This window comes from Scyliorhinus torazame, chromosome 19 (genome assembly GCF_047496885.1).
Source record: "Scyliorhinus torazame isolate Kashiwa2021f chromosome 19, sScyTor2.1, whole genome shotgun sequence".
In the NCBI taxonomy this organism is placed as follows: Eukaryota; Metazoa; Chordata; class Chondrichthyes; order Carcharhiniformes; family Scyliorhinidae; genus Scyliorhinus; species Scyliorhinus torazame.
The window spans coordinates 47,704,195-47,724,379 of NC_092725.1; the positions used below are offsets into that span (position 1 = coordinate 47,704,195).

General features: G+C 49.9%; 1 protein-coding gene across 3 annotated transcripts in view; it reads right to left on the bottom strand.

Annotated features, from left to right (window-relative positions):
• The window catches only part of dgki (diacylglycerol kinase, iota), a 558,727-nt gene that overhangs the window by 209,614 nt on the left and 328,928 nt on the right, over positions 1-20,185 (bottom strand). For all 3 annotated transcript variants that reach the window (XM_072484255.1, XM_072484256.1, XM_072484254.1), the window contains exons 18-19: positions 5,620-5,693; positions 4,725-4,836 (exon numbers count right to left, since the gene is read on the bottom strand). In XM_072484255.1, the coding sequence (XP_072340356.1) occupies positions 4,725-4,836; positions 5,620-5,693 (186 nt within the window). The remainder of the gene's footprint in view (positions 1-4,724; positions 4,837-5,619; positions 5,694-20,185) is intronic.

Sequence of the window (20,185 nt, forward strand, 5' to 3'; positions counted from 1 at the left end):
CAGTGGGGGTATAGGGCCGCCAAATTTGAATGTTAAGCTCTGGACGTTGCATTGGAAGTCCAACCCCAGGAGGGTGGGAGCGCATAGATGGGGAAGGACGTACAGCCGGTAATATTTGAACTCTCTCCCCTGCACCGTTAGGTTTGCGATGCAGAACCCTTTGATTTCAACGGACTGGGACCCCGCTGCGAGGAAAATGATTTGGGTGCTTGGCCGAATTACAAGGGAACAGCGTCTTACCGTGTCCGAGTGAATAAAACTTTCCGTGCTCCCTGAGTCGAGTCGATCAAACACGGCGTTTCATGGTCATTCACCAGCACCTTTGTCGTCTGGAGCGTCCGGGGCCACGACTGGTCGAGGGTCACCGATGCCAAACGTAGTTGGTGTATCAGACCGTTGTCTTCAGGCAGTGTGGAGCCGTCCACGCCGGGGTCCTTGCCTGTCAGCCAAGATGGCGGCGTCCATGGATTGGACGCAGTCAGGGGTGGACAAAATGGCCGCTCCCATGAGTCTCATGTGGCCGGGGGTGGACAAAATGGCCGCTCCCATGAGTCGCACGCGGCCTGTGGGTAGGAAGATGGCGGCGCCCGTCCCCCCCCCCTCGTGGTGTCCGGGGTCCAAAATAGCGCCGCCCGTGGGTTGCTGGGGGAGTTGAGCCCGTGGTCCCATTTGTTCCCCGGAGATTGCGGCGACCCCACGGGACTGGCACACCGCTGCGTAGTGCCCCTTTTTACCGCAGATTTTGCAGGTGGCCGAGCGGGCCGGGCAGCGCTGGCGGGGGTGTTTTGACTGCCCGCAAAAGTAGCAGCGGGGGCCCCCCGGGTGGTCTGGGATTCTGGCTGCGCACGCTTGCGGAGGGGATGGGGTTGCAGGGGGGTCGGTCGTGGCGGGGGTCCACGGAGCCCAAGGAGCTGCAGCGCGGTAGGGGGCATAGGCGCGGGCGTTTTGGGAGGCCACGTCGAGGGGGGCTGCGAGGGCCCGTACCTCTGTGTCTGAGAGAGTCTTTCTCTAAAAGTCTCTGGCGAATTTGCGACGATGGCAAACCTGCTATGTAAGTGTCTCTGATCAGGAGGTCCGTATGTTCGTTTGGCGTAACTGCTGGGCAGTTGCAGTTTCGTCCCAGGATCGTTAGAGCGTTGAAGAAATCGTCTAGCGAATTCCCCGGGGATTTGTCGTGTCGTCGCGTGCTGGTAGCGTGCGTAGACCTGGTTGACGGGCTTAATGTAGATCTCCTTCAGTAAGTTGATCGCCTCTGGGAATTCCTCCGCGCCTTCGATGAGTGAGTAAATTTCGGGACTCACCCTGGAATGCAGGACCTGCATCTTCTGGTCTTCTGTTGGTCTGCCAGGGGTTGTTCGGAGGTATCCCTCAAAGCACACCAGCCAGTGTTTAAACGTGGATGTTGCGTTTGCTGCGTGGGGGCTGATTCGCAGGCACTCCGGGGTGATCCGGAGCTCCATATTCCTTTTCAAGTCTGCTTAATAAATTGTAGCACCATCGATCACACACGAGGCGAGACGTAAAGAACTTCAATTGAGCAGACTTTATTGAGCAGACTTGTTCAGACTCGTTCCCCAGCAGCTCACTCTCAGAATGCAGCTGCAGGGATTAAACCCAGGTTCTTATATCCCTCCTATATGGGTGGAGCCCAGTAGGTGGAGGATCCAATCGGGATCCAGCATCTGTCCTCCAATAGCTCCTCGGCATTCCTGGTGTACCGTTTTACCCCTAATACATACCACCACACTCAGTAACACAGAGTGACAATGGGCTGAGTAACACAGAGTGACAATGGGCTGAGTATCACAGCGTGATACTGGACTCAGTAACACATGGTGACAATGGGCTGAGTAATATAGAATGACAATGGACTCAGTGACACAGTGACAATGGACTCAGTAACACAGAGTGACAATGGACTGAGTAATACAGAATGACAATGGACTAGTAACACAGTGACAATGGATTCAGTAACACAGTGACAATGGGCTGAGTAATATAGAATGACAATGGACTGAGTAATACAGAATGACAATGTACTAGTAACAGAAGAGTGACAATGGGCTGAGTAACAGAGTGATACTGGACTCCGTAATACAGAATGACAATGGACTAGTAACACAGTGACAATGGGCTCAGTAACACAGTGACAATGGACTCAGTAACACACAGTGACAATGGACTGAGTAATTCAGAATGACAATGGACTCAGTAACACAGGAGTGACAATGGCCTCACGAACAGGGTGACAATGGACTGAGTAACAGAGTAACAATGGGCTCAGTAACACAGAATGACAATGGGCTCAGTAACACAGAATGACAATGGACTCAGTAACACAGAGACAATGCACTCAGGAACAGGGTGACAATGGACTCAGTAACACAGTGACAATAGACTGAGTAACAGAGTGACAATGGGCTGAGTAATACTGAATGACAGTGGACTCCGTTACACAGTGACAATGGACTCAGTAACACAGAATGACAATGGACTCAGTAACAGAGTGACAATGGACTCAGTAACAGAGTGACAATGGACTCAGTAACAGAGTGACAATGGACTCAGTAACAGAGTGACAATGGACTCAGTAACAGAGTGACAATGGACTCAGTAACACAGAGTGATACTTGACTCAATAACACATTGTGACAATGGACTCAGTAACACAGAATGACATTGGGCTGAGTCACACAGAGTGACAATGGACTGAGTAACACAGAATGACAATGGGGTGAGTAATACAGAATGATACTGGGCTTAGTAACACAGCGTGACAATTGACTCAGTAACAGAGTGACAATGGACTCAGTAACAGAGTGACAATGGACTCAGTAAGACAGACTGACAATGGGGTGAGTAAGACAGACTGACAATGGGCTCAGTAACACAGTGATACTTGACTCAATAACACATTGTGACAATGGACTCAGTAACACAGAATGACATTGGGCTGAGTCACACAGTGACAATGGACTGAGTAACACAGAATGACAATGGGGTGAGTAATACAGAATGATACTGGGCTCAGTAACACAGCGTGACAATGGACTCAGTAACAGAGTGACAATGGACTCAGTAATACAGAGTGACCATGGGCTGAGCAATACAGAATGACAATGGACTCAGTAATACAGAGTGGCAATGGGCTCAGTAACACAGTGACAATGGGCTCAGTAACACAGTGATACTGGACTCAGTAACACAGAATGACAATGGACTCAGTAACACAGTGCCAATGGACTCAGTAACACAGGTGACAATGGACTCAGTAACACAGAATGACAATGGACTCAGTAACACAGTGACCATGGACTCAGTAACACAGTGACAATGGACTCAGTAACACAGTGACAATGGGCTGAGTAACAGAGAATGACAATGGGCTGAGTAATACAGAATGACAATGGACTCAGTAACACAGTGACAATGGACTCAGGAACAGGGTGACAATGGACTCAGGAACAGGGTGACAATGGACTCAGTAACACAGTGACAATGCACTCAGTAACAGAGTGACAATGCACTCAGTAACACAGAATGACAATGGACTCAGTAACACAGAGTTACAATGGACTCAGTAATACAGAGAGATACTGGACTCAGTAACACAAAGTGACAATGGACTCAGTAACACAAAGTGACAATGGACTCAGTAACACAAAGTGACAATGGACTCAGTAACACAAAGTGACAATGGACTCAGTAAGACAAAGTGACAATGGACTCAGTAACACAAAGTGACAATGGACTCAGTAACACAGTGACAATAGACTGGGTAAAACAGAGTGACAATGGACTCAGGAACAGGGTGACAATGGACTGAGTAACACAGAATGACAATGGACTCAGTAACACAGTGACAATGGACTGAGTAACACAGAATGACAATGGGCTGAGAAACACAGAATGACGGTGGACTCAGTAACACAGTGTGACAATGGGCTGAGTAACCCAGAGTGACAATGGACTCAGTAACACAGAATGACAATGGCCTCAGTAACCCAGAGTGACAATGGACTCAGTAACACAGAGTGACAATGGACTCAGTAACACAGTGACAATGGCCTCAGTAACCCAGAGTGACAATGGCCTCAGTAACCCAGAGTGACAATGGCCTCAGTAACCCAGAGTGACAATGGCCTCAGTAACCCAGAGTGACAATGGACTCAGTGACACAGAGTGACAATGGACTCAGTAACACCGAGTGATACTGGGCTCAGTAACACAGAGTGACAATGGCCTCAGTAACCCAGAGTGACAATGGACTCAGTCACACAGAATGACAATGGCCTCAGTAACACAGAGTGACAATGGACTCAGTAATACAGAGTGACAATGGACTCAGTAACACAGTGACAATGGACGGAGTAATACAGAGTGACAATGGACTCAGTAACACAGAGTGACAATGGACTCAGTCACACTCAGTGACAATGGGCTGAGTAACACACAGTGACAAGGGGCTGAGTAATACAGAATGACAGTGGGCTGCAGAAGACTGAGAAATGCTGGACTAATGAACACCCAGTTCAAGAACCAAGGATGGTTAATCGCATTGTACTCGAGGTCTGAGCAAAACACCCTTCATTACCTCTGTGTGACACTCAGTTGGAGAACTCCGGATAACACCACCTTTCCATTCTTGACGATCCCTGCAGTGACAGGGCCCATTCACACCATCAATCTCTGTTTCTAAACTCACCTTGCTGCCTGAAACTCACCAGAGATGCCATGGTAAAGCCAATCACTTCAATGCATCCATCATCATGACGCTGTGGTTCAAAGTCTCGATGATCCCCTGGGTTACCCCAAGGCATTGTGCCTGCACAATACCTGCAACAGATCAGCCCTCCTTCAGCATTTGTTTCAGTTGATTTCATTACATTAAAGGCACTCAGTAAATATAAGTCGTTCCTTAGAAGAGGGTCGACCTATTACTGTTATTTAGCTGAAGTGCTATCCACTACACATAGAGCATAAAGCCTGAAATTCGGAAATATCAGGACACTGATCTCCCATCAGGAATGAATGGAATCCAGAGGCATTGGGTTACCATCCACTGTAATAAAGAAATGGAAATTCTAGTCATAGAATGGCAATGCTCAAAAAGAGAATATTGAATCCACTATTAGGGGATGTGTTTGTATGTTCTTTGGGCTATGGAATAAATTCAGGGAATCACACCCTAGCTGTTAGATCCTATGGAAAGTAACGATGGCATGTTGGTACAAAGTTAAAGGGGAAGACTTTTGTTTCTTTTCCTGACCCATTACCATCCTGTTAATTTGCCAGTGGCCTCCACCCTGTAGGTGTGAACTTTGACTGTGTACATTGTCAGGCTCCATTGTTGGGAAGAGGTACCACTATCAAGCTCCCTCCTTCATGACCTTAAGAGGTGTAGAGTTTGGCAATGGGCACTCTTTCCAATGTTCTGTCCGTTCACCCAGTGGCACCAAGGCCAGTCTGCAGTACCACTACAGCTGCCCTGGTTGAAGTTAGTCAACTCACCACGAGGTTCATTGCTCTTTCTAAAACTTACTGTACAAACCTCAGGCCACACGTTGTGAGTGGCTCAGTATTTAATTCTGTATTTGAGAATCTATTTTAGTTACTCACCTGGGTATGTTGAGGAAGACGATACACTGGAATTTCAAATCCTGGATTTTGGGTGTTAAATCAGTGCCATCACACTAGGATTAAATAGAAACATTCATTTCTACAGACTATGCATCATTACATCACAAAATATTTGTCTAATCGTTTTGTAGTACAGAACGGCGTACTGCTGAATAAAAAGACATGTCAAAGCTTTTCGCTTGTATTCATCAGGGCGGCTCGCAAGAAAAGTCAACATGAAAGGGAACACTATATTATACTGCAGGAGAAGAGAAGGTAGATTGGTGGAGGCGTTGCCATGGAGAATGCCGCAGGGAACAGTTAACTGCCGAGCTGTAACTCAAATTCAAACTAGATTGACTCTGATTGCTCAAGGCATTGCCATGGGTAATGAACCAGGGAATGGCTGTCCCCCCAAGCTTCTGTTTAGTTGGAAAAGGTGCAATGCGTGGACATGCTCCTTTTTCTGCAAAGGACAGGGTCTGTGTGTGAATATATGTTGCTTCTAGCATGCGTAAGTACACACTTCAAATGCATGGCAATGCTTCTACCAATCAGTATTCACTTGCCAACCAATCAGTATTCTCTTCTCATGCAATATAAATTATTGTACACTAAACTATTGGTAATCTTGTGAATCTGTCCTGGTGAGTACAAGCCAAAAAGCTTTTACAGTATGTTTCTTTTTTCAGCAATACTCAAATTATTCTATTACAGCACATGATCCAATTTTACAGACGTAGCTGGCTTATTTACAAGAGGAATATTGGGCACTATTCTTCCCCCCCACACCGGGTGGGAGAATCGCCGGGGCGCCGTGCGATTCGCGCCACGCTGCCTCGACCCCCGCATGCGATTCTCCCACCCCCTGGAAACCAGCGGCGCACGATTCGCACCGGGCCGCTCAGAGAACCAGCGAGCGCCGATTTTCCGGCCGGATGGGCCGAGCGGCCGCTACGACACGAAAGGATACCGCTGGCGCCGCCCCTCCCCGGTCGCTGCCGGCGGGAACTCTGCGAGAACGCTGGGGGTGGGATCCTTCACTGGGGTGGCCTCCGATGGGGTCTGGCCCGCGATTAGGCCCACCGATCGGCTGGTCGGTACCCCCCCCCCCCCCGCCGCCCCCCCGGGCCTACCTCCTTCCGCGCGAGGCCCCAGAACACCGGCTCCATGTTGGTGAGGGGCCGGTGTGTGTAAGACGTTCCCCATGCATGCGCAGGATGGCGCGGCCCAACTGAGCAGGCGCAGGATTGGGCTGCCCCAACTGTGCATACGCGGGTTGGCGCGGCGAGGATGCTGGGGCAGCGTGAACCACTCCAGTGCCATGCTGGCTCCCTGTGGGGGCCAGAATAGGTTGTGTCTGGGCACTGTTTGCGCCATCGTGAAATGCGACGGCGTTCACGACGGCGCGAACACTTGGCCTGGATATCGGAGAATCGCCCCCTTTACCTATTCTAATGTAATATGTATTGACATAATCATAGATTTTACAGTGCAGAAGGAGGCCATTCAGCCCATCGAGTCTGCACCGGCCCTTGGAAAGAGCACCCTACTTAAGCCCATGCCTCAACCCTTTCCCCATAACCCAGTAACCCCACCTAACCTTTGTGGACACTAAGGGCAATTTATGATATCCAATCCACCTAACCTGCACATCTTTGGACTGTGGGGGGAAACCGGAGCACCCGGAGGAAACCCACGCACACACGGGGAGAATGTGCAAACTCCGCACAGACAGTGACCCAAGCCGAGAATCGTACCTGGAACCCTGGAGCTGTGAAACAACAGTGCTAACCACTGTGCTACCGTGCTCCCATAATGTTTGTGATGAGTGTAGGGAATGTTTATATATATATATTGTATTATGTGTCTGCTGCAGTGTTATTGAAAGAACTTAGGTTGAGGTATACACATTATATGACTGCTAAAGCTGTGATTAAAGGAGTTAACAGCTAGGCAGTCTGTGATGTCACTCATGAGAGGGGCTGGATCAAAGGCTATGGGGAGAAAGCAGGATTAGGCTATTGATGATCAGCTATGATCGTGATGAATGGCGGAGCTGGTTCGAAGGCCAAAAGGCCTCCTCCTGCTCAGATCGTCTATGTATCTATACTGGCCCCACATGACTGAGCGGGCACACCATGGGCCACAGTCTGGCCCAGCAAGCACTCAGCAGCATTTTCTTTGTAAATTATCTTTGTCTGTATCTGGCTCGATTAGGACTGTCGCTAACACACCCTGTGACAAGCTCCACGTATCGAGAGGATACAGGCTATGTAAAAGAGCTAAAACTAGCTGCTGTAAATTCTTCTGGATGTATATTTTGATTTTGTCTTGTTGTATAATGTATGACATGAAATGTCAAAACTCTTATAAAAATATATATTTTAAAATTCCATTAACTGTTCATCCAGCACTGTTGCCAACTGTGATTCAATGGTGTGATTCATTATCAGACGATCCAAAATCTGCCGCATCACATCAGTGACGGGATTCTCTGATCCCCCAGCCGCCTGTTTCCCGGCCGCGCGCCGATCGCTGGTGGCGGGATTCTATCCTCCCGCCGCTTGTCAGTGGGATGTCGCATTGAAACCATCTCATGCCGCCGGGAACCCTGCTGGTGGGGGGGTGTTTCCAGCAGGAAAAGTGAATCTTGATGACCGGAGGCTTCTGGCCCAGACATCTTCCTGTAGCCTCGTTTCACGTTCTGCGACACAATACTACGTCAATTCCTATTGGTTTATGTTGGGACCGTTGCTTTTCCTGATATATATCAGTGACCTGGACCTTGGTCTCGAGGACACAATTTCAAATTCTGCAGATGGTACAAAAGTTGGAAGCATTGTGAACTGTGAGGCTGATAGTACAGAACTTCATTGGACATGTCTATGTTAGTGGAATGGGCAGTGTTTTGTATTGTGTTCAGAGTCGCAATGGGGTTTCTTTAAGGTTTGCCTGTTACCTTCAGAATGCTACAATGGAATTTTATTCTTGTTATCCAATCTTGTTTATTTACAGATCTAGAGAAACCTGAGTACTCTACGTCAGGTTGTACTTCGACTTCCCTTCAGAGTGCTGTCTCTCAGTCATGTGGCTTTGCATCAGAGTAAAATCAGTATTAACCCTTTACTCTACAATTCCCTCCAAGTCTTTATCCCAATCAAATACATACTCCTACAACTCCCCTCAAAGTCTCAGATTTGACAGGGTTGGCCTCTGTGGGAGCCTTGACCAATCTCCCTGATCAGGTCTTGATCTCATTTCAGGTTGAGGATGAATTGCACTCTCTCATTGTTCGGTAGGAGTACCTGGCACCTGGGTGGTTTTAGACTTGATTCTGGTTCCTTGGGATGAATTCTGTGGCCCCCGGCTGGACTCGTTTTCGGCAGGGGCTGGGGGTGGGCATGTCCCACCCTCCCTTACCTGACCGCCCACACCCCGAATTCACCCCCATAACATGAGAGATGGGAGCTACTGAAATTAGTAGCCTGCCCGCCGTATTGAATTAATAATCAAAGGTCAATTCCGTTTGTTAACAAGCTCATTGACCCCGATAATACACTGTCCATTTCATAACATGGTTGGCACGGGAGGGAGTGGGAAGATGGACCTTTTACAGAACCATCATTGGAGGCGTGCCCTTATGCGCATTGGAGGGTGGGAACAGGAGCTGTGGCAGTTCCCCTAAGATAGTCCCCCCCCACTTTCCTCCTACTCACCTGCTCTAAAAAGCACACCACCCCCACACACTTTCCACATCCCACGCCTCCCCGAACTACCCAAACCCTTTTGGCCCAAACCCCAGACTTCCCTTGCTCCCAGGGTCCATGTGCTTCTTCACGAGCCTGCCTGTAGTCCCAGCAGCGCCCACTAATGCATCGTTGGTACTGCCGGAGCTGCCGGCCGATCCAAATGGCCGGCAGCTCCCGTGGGCGGGACTTCTTCCTCAGTGAGGGGCAGAGATCCCATTAGCAGGCAATGCAGCCTGCCCACAGCGCGTTATGGCCCTCATACAGCGAGCAAGTTAATATCTTTAATCTTTTTCATCAATTCCTTGACTATTTGAAATTCGCTTTCCGCTTCCCTCTTCGACTGAGGATATCTCAGTAAATGAGGAACATGTTGCGTCTGGAGTACTGTGTACAAAATTGGTCCCTTTATTAAAGGAAGGATGTAATAGCATTGGAAGAAGTTCAGAGAAAACTTACTGGACGAATACCAAGAATGGGAGGGTTGTCTTATGAGGAAAGGCTAGTCAGGCTAGACTTGCATCCACTGGAGTTAGGACGAATAATAGGCAGCTTGATTGAAATGTATAAGATCTTAATGGTTATTGACAAGATGGATTTAAGAACATAGAACATGCATACAGTGCAGAAGGAGGCCATTCGGCCCATCAAGTCTGCACCGACCCACTTAAGCCCTCACTTCCACCCTATCCCCGTAACCCAATAACCCCTCCTAACCTTTTTGGACACTAAGGGCAATTTATCATGGCCAATCCACCTAACCTGCACATCTTTGGACTGTGGGAGGAAACCGGAGCACCCGGAGGAAACCCACGCAGACACGGGGAGAATGTGCAGACTCCGCACAGACAGTAACCCAGCAGGGAATCGCACCTGGGACCCTGGCGCTGTGAAGCCACAGTGCTAGCCATTTGTGCTACCGTGCAGCCCTTAGAAAGGATGTGGTAGAATGTAGAACTCGGGGTCACTGTTTCAATATAAGTGTTCGCTCATTTAAGACCGAGATGAGGAGAAGTGTTTTCTCTCAGAGGGTCGTGAGTCTTTGGAATTCTGTTCATCAAAAGGGGGTGAAAGCAGAGTCTTTGAATGTTTTTAGGGCAGAGATTCATAGATTTTTGATAGCAAGGGGGTGGTGTAAGGTTATCTGGGGTTGGCAGTAATGTAGAGTTAAGGCCATAGTCTGATCAGCCACGATATTATTGAGTGGCCGAGCAGACTCAAGGGGTGGAGTGGCCTACTCCTGCTTCCGAGGTAATATGTTCTAATGTTCGTATGCATGAAACCATATTCCTGTACAAGGTTGTAGAACAGCTCATGAGCAAACTGGGCTCTGTTGTCTGACACCACAACGTTCGAGGTGCCATGTGTTGCTAAGATTCATCTTTGTGATGTAATGACTGCATCGGCCATGATGCTTGCAGTCAGCTCACTTCAATCCATCTGGAGGTGCAATCAATGATGATGATGAAAGCTTTGCCTCAAAAACTCAAATCGATCCATTCCCAGGTTCTGCCATGGCCTCGAAGGAAAGGCAGAGGATGCCAGTGGTTCACTCTGCTGTTGGCTATTCACTGCAGGCGTCTCTTCAATGAAGGAACACATAGGCTTAGCCTCTTCCCTTAGGATTGTGTGACAGTCTGTCCTCAGGTTTCCTAAGCCTGAAAATAAGAATGGAAATTCATTTCTGAATACATTCCTGGACTGCTTGTCAGCAATGTCACCAACCTTGTGTGGTAAATACCACTAGTAACACATTGCATGTATTACGGTACTGCGCCTGTATTACAGGTACCACAGTAAATCCCCGCCTGCTGGCTCCTCCCAGCAGGCAGCGTATCAAAGTGTCTGCTCTCCTCCACTGCTCCCATTCTGGTTCCAGCTGCAATAAAGTGCAATAAAGCCTCGATTGTTTCACCATTCTCGTCTCCTGGTAATGGACGGTACATCAATTTATTTCACAAGATTTAAAAAGATGGACTTCCTAATCAAGCCTGATCGTCCTGGAGCTGAGCCCTCAGGCAGCCAACGCCACGTCCACCTTCGAGCACTGGCTAGCCTGCTTTGAAGGCTACCTCAGAGCAGCCACTGAAGAACTCTCGGACCCACAGAAGCTCCAAGTCCTCTACTCACGGGTGAGCCATCAAATTTGTCCCCTCATCCGGGATGCACCCACCTACACAGAAGCGATGACGCTACGAAAGGGACAATATATTAAGTCGGTGAATCAAGTGTACGCCAGGCACATCCTGGCCACGAGACGGCAACTCCCGGGGGAAACTCTGGACGATTTCTTGCAGGCTCTACAGATTCTCAGTAGGAACTGTGACTGCCAGGCAGTTTCGGCAGTCCAACACACCGAACTACCAATCAGAGACGCTTATGTCACGGGCATTAAGTCGACGTACGTTCGCCAGCGGCTATTGGAAGGGAGTACGCTCGATCTTGCAGAGACTGTGCAGCTTGCCAATTCCTTGAAGTGGCATCCCGTAATCTGGAGGCCTACACCTCTGACCGCGCGGCACCCTCGTGGGCCCCACCGGCTGCCGACTCGAGTACACCGCAAGCCTGCACCGCACGGCAGCCAGCCAACTCCGGAGGGCCCAAATGTTATTTTTGCCGCCAGAGCAAACATCCCAGGCAGCGCTGCCCAGCACGGAGCGCGACCTGCAACGGGTGCGGGAAGAAGGGCCACTTTGTTTCCATTTGCCAGGCCCGGTCGGTCGCCGCTGTTTCCAGGCCCGGCATTGCTACACCCCTCACGTGTGATCCAGGGGCGCCGCCATCTTCTCCACCACAAGCCGGGTGACGTTTACGTTAATGATGGAAAGGGATAAGTATACACCGCAGGGCAAGAGTTATAGCTGGGGGAAGGGCAATTATGATGCCATTAGACGTGACTTGGGGGGGATAAGGTGGAGAAGTAGGCTGCAAGTGTTGGGCACACTGGATAAGTGGGGCTTGTTCAAGGATCAGCTACTGCGTGTTCTTGATAAGTATGTACCGGTCAGACAGGGAGGAAGGCGTCGAGCGAGGGAACCGTGGTTTACCAAGGAAGTGGAATCTCTTGTTAAGAGGAAGAAGGAGGCCTATGTGAAGATGAAGTGTGAAGTTTCGGTTGGGGCGATGGATAGTTACAAGGTAGCGAGGAAGGATCTAAAGAGAGAGCTAAGACGAGCAAGGAGGGGACATGAGAAGTATTTGGCAGGAAGGATCAAGGAAAACCCAAAAGCTTTCTATAGGTATGTCAGGAATAAGCGAATGACTAGGGAAAGAGTAGGACCAGTCAAGGACAGGGATGGGAAATTGTGTGTGGAGTCTGAAGAGATAGGCGAGATACTAAATGAATATTTTTCGTCAGTATTCACTCAGGAAAAAGATAATGTTGTGGAGGAGAATGCTAAGCCCCAGGCTAATAGAATAGATGGCATTGAGGTACGTAGGGAAGAGGTGTTGGCAATTCTGGACAGGCTGAAAATAGATAAGTCCCCGGGACCTGATGGGATTTATCCTAGGATTCTATGGGAGGCCAGGGAAGAGATTGCTGGACCTTTGGCTTTGATTTTTATGTCATCATTGGCTACAGGAATAGTGCCAGAGGACTGGAGGACAGCAAATGTGGTCCCTTTGTTCAAAAAGGGGAGCAGAGACAACCCTGGCAACTATAGACCGGTGAGCCTCACGTCTGTAGTGGGTAAAGTCTTGGAGGGGATTATAAGAGACAAGATTTATAATCATCTAGATAGGAATAATATGATCAGGGATAGTCAGCATGGCTTTGTGAAGGGTAGGTCATGCCTCACAAACCTTATTGAGTTCTTTGAGAAGGTGACTGAACAGGTAGACGAGGGTAGAGCAGTTGATGTGGTGTATATGGATTTCAGCAAAGCGTTTGATAAGGTTCACCACGGTAGGCTATTGCAAAAAATACGGAGGCTGGGGATTGAGGGTGATTTAGAGATGTGGATCAGAAATTGGTTAGCTGAAAGACAGAGGGTGGTGGTTGATGGGAAATGTTCAGAATGGAGTTCTGTCACAAGTGGAGTACCACAAGGATCTGTTCTGGGGCCGTTGCTGTTTGTCATTTTTATCAATGACCTAGAGGAAGGCGCAGAAGGGTGGGTGAGTAAATTTGCAGACGATACTAAAGTCGGTGGTGTTGTCGATAGTGTGGAAGGATGTAGCAGGTTACAGAGGGATATAGATAAGCTGCAGAGCTGGGCTGAGAGGTGGCAAATGGAGTTTAATGTAGAGAAGTGTGAGGTGATTCACTTTGGAAGGAATAACAGGAATGCGGAATATTTGGCTAATGGTAAAGTTCTTGAAAGTGTGGATGAGCAGAGGGATCTAGGTGTCTATGTACATAGATCCCTGAAAGTTGCCACCCAGGTTGATAGGGTTGTGAAGAAGGCCTATGGAGTGTTGGCCTTTATTGGTAGAGGGATTGAGTTCCGGAGTCGGGAGGTCATGTTGCAGCTGTACAGAACTCTGGTACGGCCGCATTTGGAGTATTGCGTACAGTTCTGGTCACCGCATTATAGGAAGGACGTGGAGGCTTTGGAGCGGGTGCAGAGGAGATTTATCAGGATGTTGCCTGGTATGGAGGGAAAATCTTATGAGGAAAGGCTGATGGACTTGAGGTTGTTTTCGTTGGAGAGAAGAAGGTTAAGAGGAGACTTAATAGAGGCATACAAAATGATCAGGGGGTTGGATAGGGTGGACAGTGAGAGCCTTCTCCCGCGGATGGATATGGCTGGCACGAGGGGACATAACTTTAAACTGAGGGGTAATAGATATAGGACAGAGGTCAGAGGTAGGTTCTTTACGCAAAGAGTAGTGAGGCCGTGGAATGCCCTACCTGCTACAGTAGTGAACTCGCCAACATTGAGGGCATTTAAAAGTTTATTGGATAAACATATGGATGATAATGGCATAGTGTAGGTTAGATGGCTTTTGTTTCGGTGCAACATCGTGGGCCGAAGGGCCTGTACTGCGCTGTATTGTTCTATGTTCTATGTTCTATGTAAGCCACGTGCGGCCCGTGGGCACCACCATCTTTGATGCCGCCCGCCATGGGCGCCGCCATCTTTGGCGCCATTTTGGACCGCGCCTCAGGACCCCTAATACCTCCGCCGCCGCTGATCAGCCCGGGAACTCCCAACAGCTTCCGCAGCTCGCCTCCATCACCCTGGATCGGTCTCGGCCCCGCAACCTCGCGACCGCTATGACGACGGTAAAGATGAACGGGCACGAGATGACCTGCCTCTTTGACTTCGGGAGCACAGAGTTTCATCCACCCTGCTACAGTAAGGCGCTGCTCCCTCCCAGTACTCCCCATCACCCAGAAAATCTCCCTGGCCTCCAGATCCCATTCCGTGGAGATCCGGGGGTACTGTGTCGCGACCCTTACTGTTCAGGGCGTAGAGTTCAGCAACTTCAGGCTCTACGTCCTCCCCCATCTCTGCGCTGCCCTGTTACTAGGTCTTGACTTTCAATGCTACCTCCAAAGCCTTACTTTGAAATTCGGCTGACCACTGCCCCCCTCACCTTCTGTGGCCTCACGACCCTCAAGGTCGATCCACCTTCACTGTTTGCAAACCTCACCCCGGACTGCAAGCCCATCGCCACTAGGAGCAGATGGTACAGGGCGCAGGACAGGGCCTTTATCAAGTCGGAGGTCCAATGGCTTCTGCCAGTTGAGGCCAGTAACAGTCCCTGGAGAGCTCAAGTAGTGGTCGTGAAGACTGGGGAGAAGCACAGGATGGTCACTGACTACAGTCAGACCATCAACCGGTACACTCAACGCGACGCGTACCCCCTCCCACGCATATCTGACATGGTCAATCAGATTGTACAGTATCGAGTCTTCTCCACAGTGGACTTGAAGTCCGCCTACCACCAGCTCCCCAACAGCCCAGAGGACAGCCAATACACTGCATTCGAAGCAGATGGCCACCTCTATCATTTCCTTAGAGTTCCCTTCGGCGTCACCAATGGGGTCTCAGTCTTCCAGCGAGAGATGGACCGAATGGTTGACCAGTACGGGCTGCGGGCCACCTTCCCGTACTTAGATAATGTCACCATCTGCGGCCACGATCAACAGGACCGTGACGCAAACCTCCAAAAATTCCTCCATACCGCCAAACTCCTAAATCTCACCTACAATAAGGAGAAATGCATGTTCCGCACCAACCGCTTAGCCATCCTTGGCTACGTAGTGGAAAATGGAGTCCTAGGGCCCGACCCCGACCGCAATGGCCCCCTCCTGGAACTCCTTCTCCCCCACTGCCCCAAGGCCCTGAAACGATGCCTGTGGTTTTTCTCATATTACGCCCAGTGGGTCCCTAATTATGCGGACAACGCCCGCCCACTCATCAAGTCCACAGTTTTTCCCCTGATGGCTGAGGCTCGCCAGGCCTTCAACCATATCATGGCGGACATCGCCAAGGCCACGATGCACGCAGTCGACGAGACCCTCCCGTTTCAGGTGGAGAGCGCTGCATCAGACGTAGCTCTGGCTGCCACCCTCAACCAGGCGGGCAGACCTGTGGCTTTCTTTTCCCGCACCCTCCATGCCTCCAATATTTGGCACTCCTCTGTCGAAAAGGAAGCCCCAGGCCATTGTGGAAGCTGTGCGACATTGGTGGCATTACCTGGCCGGCAGGAGATTCACTCCCCTCACTGACCAACGATCGGTTGCCTTCATGTTTAACAATACACAGCGGGGCAAGATCAAAAATGACAAGATCTTGAGGTGGAGGCTCGAGCTCTCCACCTATAACTGAGATCTTGTATCGCCCGGGGAAGCTCAATGAGCCCCTTGATGCCCTACCCCGCGGTACATGTGCCAGCGCACAAGTGGACCGACTCCGGGCTCTCCACTATGACTCTGCCACCCGGTGGTCACCCGGTTCTTCCATTTTGTCAAGGACCGCAACCTGCCCTACTCCATTGAGGAGGTCAGGACCGTAACCAGAGACTGCCATGTCTGCGCAGAGTGCAAGCCGCACTTCTACCGGCCAGATAGAGCGCATCTGGTGAAGGCCTCCCGCCCCTTTGAGCGCCTCAGCATGGACTTCAAAGGGCCCCTCCCCTCCACCAACTGCAACGTGTACTTCCTCAACTAATTGATGAGTACTCCCGGTTTCTTTTCGCCATCCCATGCCCCAAAATGACTTCTGCCACGGTCATCAAAGCCCTGCACAGCATCTTCACTCTGTTCAGTTTCCCCACCTACATCCAAAGCGATTGGGGAGCCTCCTTCATGAGTGATGAGTTGCGTCAGTTCCTGCACAGCAAGGGCATCGCCTCGAGCAGGACGACCAGCTACAACCCCCGGGGAAACGGGCAGGTGGTGAGGGAGAACGGGACGGTCTGGAAGGCCATCCTGCTGGTCCTTCGGTCTAGAAATCTCCTGGTCTCCCGCTGGCAGGAGGTCCTCCCCGACGCGCTCCACTCCATCCGGTCGCTCCTGTGCACCGCTACTAATGAGACCCCTCACGAACGTGTGTTTGCCTTCCCTAGGAAGTCCACCTCCGGGGTCTCGCTCCCAACATGACTGACGGTTCCTGGGCCCGTCCTCCGGAAGCATGTGCGGAACCATAAATCGGATCCCTTGGTTGAGAAAGTCCACCTCCTCCATGCAAACCCGCAGTACGCCTACGTGGCACACCCCGATGGGCGACAGAACCTGGCACCCGCTGGGTCCCCACCCACAACCCCCGACCTGATACCGCTCCTTCCCACCCCCGGTTGCCTCATTCACCCCTGCGCCACCCACGCTACCACCAGCGAACCTCACCGCAGCCCCCACCTCAGCAGGATCCGTCCCCTCACTGGATCCACTCAGGGGTGACGGAGACGAGGACAACATGCTCCCGGAGTCACAGGTGACCACGTCGGCGCCCACCTCACCACCAGGACTGAGGCGATCGCAGCAGAGGGTCAGAGCCCCTGGCAGACTCAATCTGTAATGTTTTCTTCACCCCCGCCGGACTCTTTTTTTAAACAGGGGGTGAATGTGGGAAACACCACTAGTAACACATTGCATGAATTATGGTTCTGCCTCTGTATTATCATAGATTATCATACAATTTACAGTGCAGAAAGATCTTAATGGTTATTGACAAGATGGATTTAAGAACATAGAACATGCATACAGTGCAGAAGTAGGCCATTCGGCCCATCAAGTCTGCACCGACCCACTTAAGCCCTCACTTCCACCCTATCCCCGTAACCCAATAACCCCTCCTAACCTTTTTGGACACTAAGGGCAATTTATCACGGCCAATCCACCTAACCTGCACATCTTTGGACTGTGGGAGGAAACCGGAGCACCGGGAGGAAACCCACGCACACACGGGGAGGATGTGCAGACTCCGCACAGACAGTGACCCAAGCCGGAATCGAACCTGGGACCCTGCAGCTGTGAAGCAATTGTGCTATCCACAATGCTACCGTGCTGCCCGAAGGTACCACAGTAAATCCCCACCTGCTGGCTTCTCCCAGCAGGCGGCGTATAAATGTGTCTGCCCTCCTGCGCTGCTCCCATTCTGGTTCCAGCTTGTGCAATAAAGCCTCGATTGTTTCACCATTCCCGTCCCATGGTAATTGACGGTACATCACCTTGTAAATAAGCTCAGCTTCAAGCAGCTGCTGAACCGTGCTGACTCCTGGCTCTTTATTATATCCAGGGGTTCCGCAATTTCTTCCTTGTATGTTAGTTTTGCCAAGTGCTGGCCTATTATTTCTAGCGATGTCCCACCTAGACCTTGCAACTGGATGCAGGATGACTGCAACGTGATATTTTTAAGCCACTTTATTTCACCAGACCATACTGAAACACCTGTGCCAGTGCCTAGCTTGAATTCTGTAGGGTGACCATAAACCTCTAATTTAATGCTCCGATAATTATTTTTTGATTTTGTTAACTTCTCCTTAAGAAGGTTAGTTGATTTTGCTGTGCCTCTTCCACTTCTTGGATTTTACTTGGTTTCACTTGTCTCTTTCTTCCCATGATACTTTGGATCTGCAGACTCTTTTAAAATGTCCTAATTTGTCACAGTTGTGGAACTCAGATCCCCCTCCAGGGCATTCTTCCCGGTTGGTACAGGGTTTTCTTGCCAGCTTAAAAGAATCTCAAGATGGTATTTGATGCACGTTTTCCTGATTTTGCCGGTTTTGCTTCACTGCGCTTTCTCTTTTCTGCCTGACATATTGAATAGCGTCACTTATTTTTTTCCAATGGACATCGCTTTCCTCACAAACAACTGCTCTGTTTAGCTTCTAAAGCTTGGCCTGTCGCACTATTTATACTGCCTTTGTGAGAATTGAATCTGTCCTCATTTGTAACAGACCTGATAGGGTTTCATCTAAGACTCCACCCATTGTGGAAGCACATATTAATTCATCTCTGAGAATCCCATAGTCACAGTTCTCCACGTATCGGTATGTGATCATTTATAAATGAGTTCATGGAGTTTTTAATCTCCTTTTATTATATTTCACTCACTCAATAGTCAAAATTCTTTGAGCACTGAAGTACGCTTCGAGTGCATGGAGGGCTTCCTCAAAAGAGTTTGAAGCTTCATCGATGCCATGGTTGCAATAATATCATCAATGCTATGGCCCCTATTGGGTAGGATAAGTATTGGCCTGATCCTACTGGCCCTTTTTATGCAAACCTGAAGCTGTTCTGTATCTGGAGAATCTCTTCCTCCAATTGTCCCAGTGTTGAGTCTGTTGTGAGCTTTCAGCAGTTTGGAATGGAGCTGACAGTGCAAAGTGGACTCCGTGCTTACACTAAGCTCTGATTCTGTTGCAATTTCTGGAGTTTGGCTTGTCGATTGTGATCTGTACACACTGCTGCCCGACTCTGGGTCTGTGTATCCGCTTGAGTCTGCAGCACCCATCGTGCTCCATTTTCATGTGATTTTTTAGTCTTTTTTCTTCTTGTCCCTTTCCTAAGGATGTGTAGGTCTTTCTCTAAGCTTCTCTCTAAGCTTTTCTGGGCCTGTGACCCTGTCACCATGTTTGAGATGGTGCACATGAACAGTCGAGGGAAATCATCAGCTGCGACCATGTTTCGTCTTGGGTTCGGAGTGGAGATGTGGGGCTGGATTCTCTGCCCCCTGACGCCGAAATCGCATTCGGCGACGGGGCGGAGAATCCAGTTTCCCGCATGAAATCGATATCCACCACCTGAGGCCATTGCCTGAGGCCCGCCCTGCTATTCTCCACTCCCGACCGGCCGAAATGCCGACAGCGTGGACCAGTCGTGGGGTCCCACCATCCGTGATACCTGCGTGGCGGCTCCGGACTCAGTCCAGGGCCGCCACAGTCGAGATAGGGCCGATTGGAGGGTAGGGGGGGCCTCATTCGGGACTGGGTTTTTTGCTGCCTGCTATCCCCCTGCAGGGCTATGAATCTATTGCGTAAAAGACCACAGTTTTCATGACGGCATGGGGACATAGTCCCTGAAATGGAAAATCCAGCCCGGGGTTTCTTTTGGATTTGTTTATAACCCTAAGAATGCTGCCATAGACTGTTCTTCGTAAAACATTCTTCTTTATTTATTGATCTATATACATCGCAGTACTCTACGCGAGGTTGTACTTCTACTTCCCACCAGATCTCAGTCTCTTTGTCATGTCCAACATAACCATTAACCATGCCATCAGTCTTTTTTCATTATTCATTCATTGGCAAGTCGGCATCGCTGGTCAGGCCGGCATTTGTTGCCAATCAATAATTTCCCTTCAGAGGGTGGTGGTGATCTGGCTTCTTGAACTGCTGCAGTCCATGTGGTGTAGGTACACCCA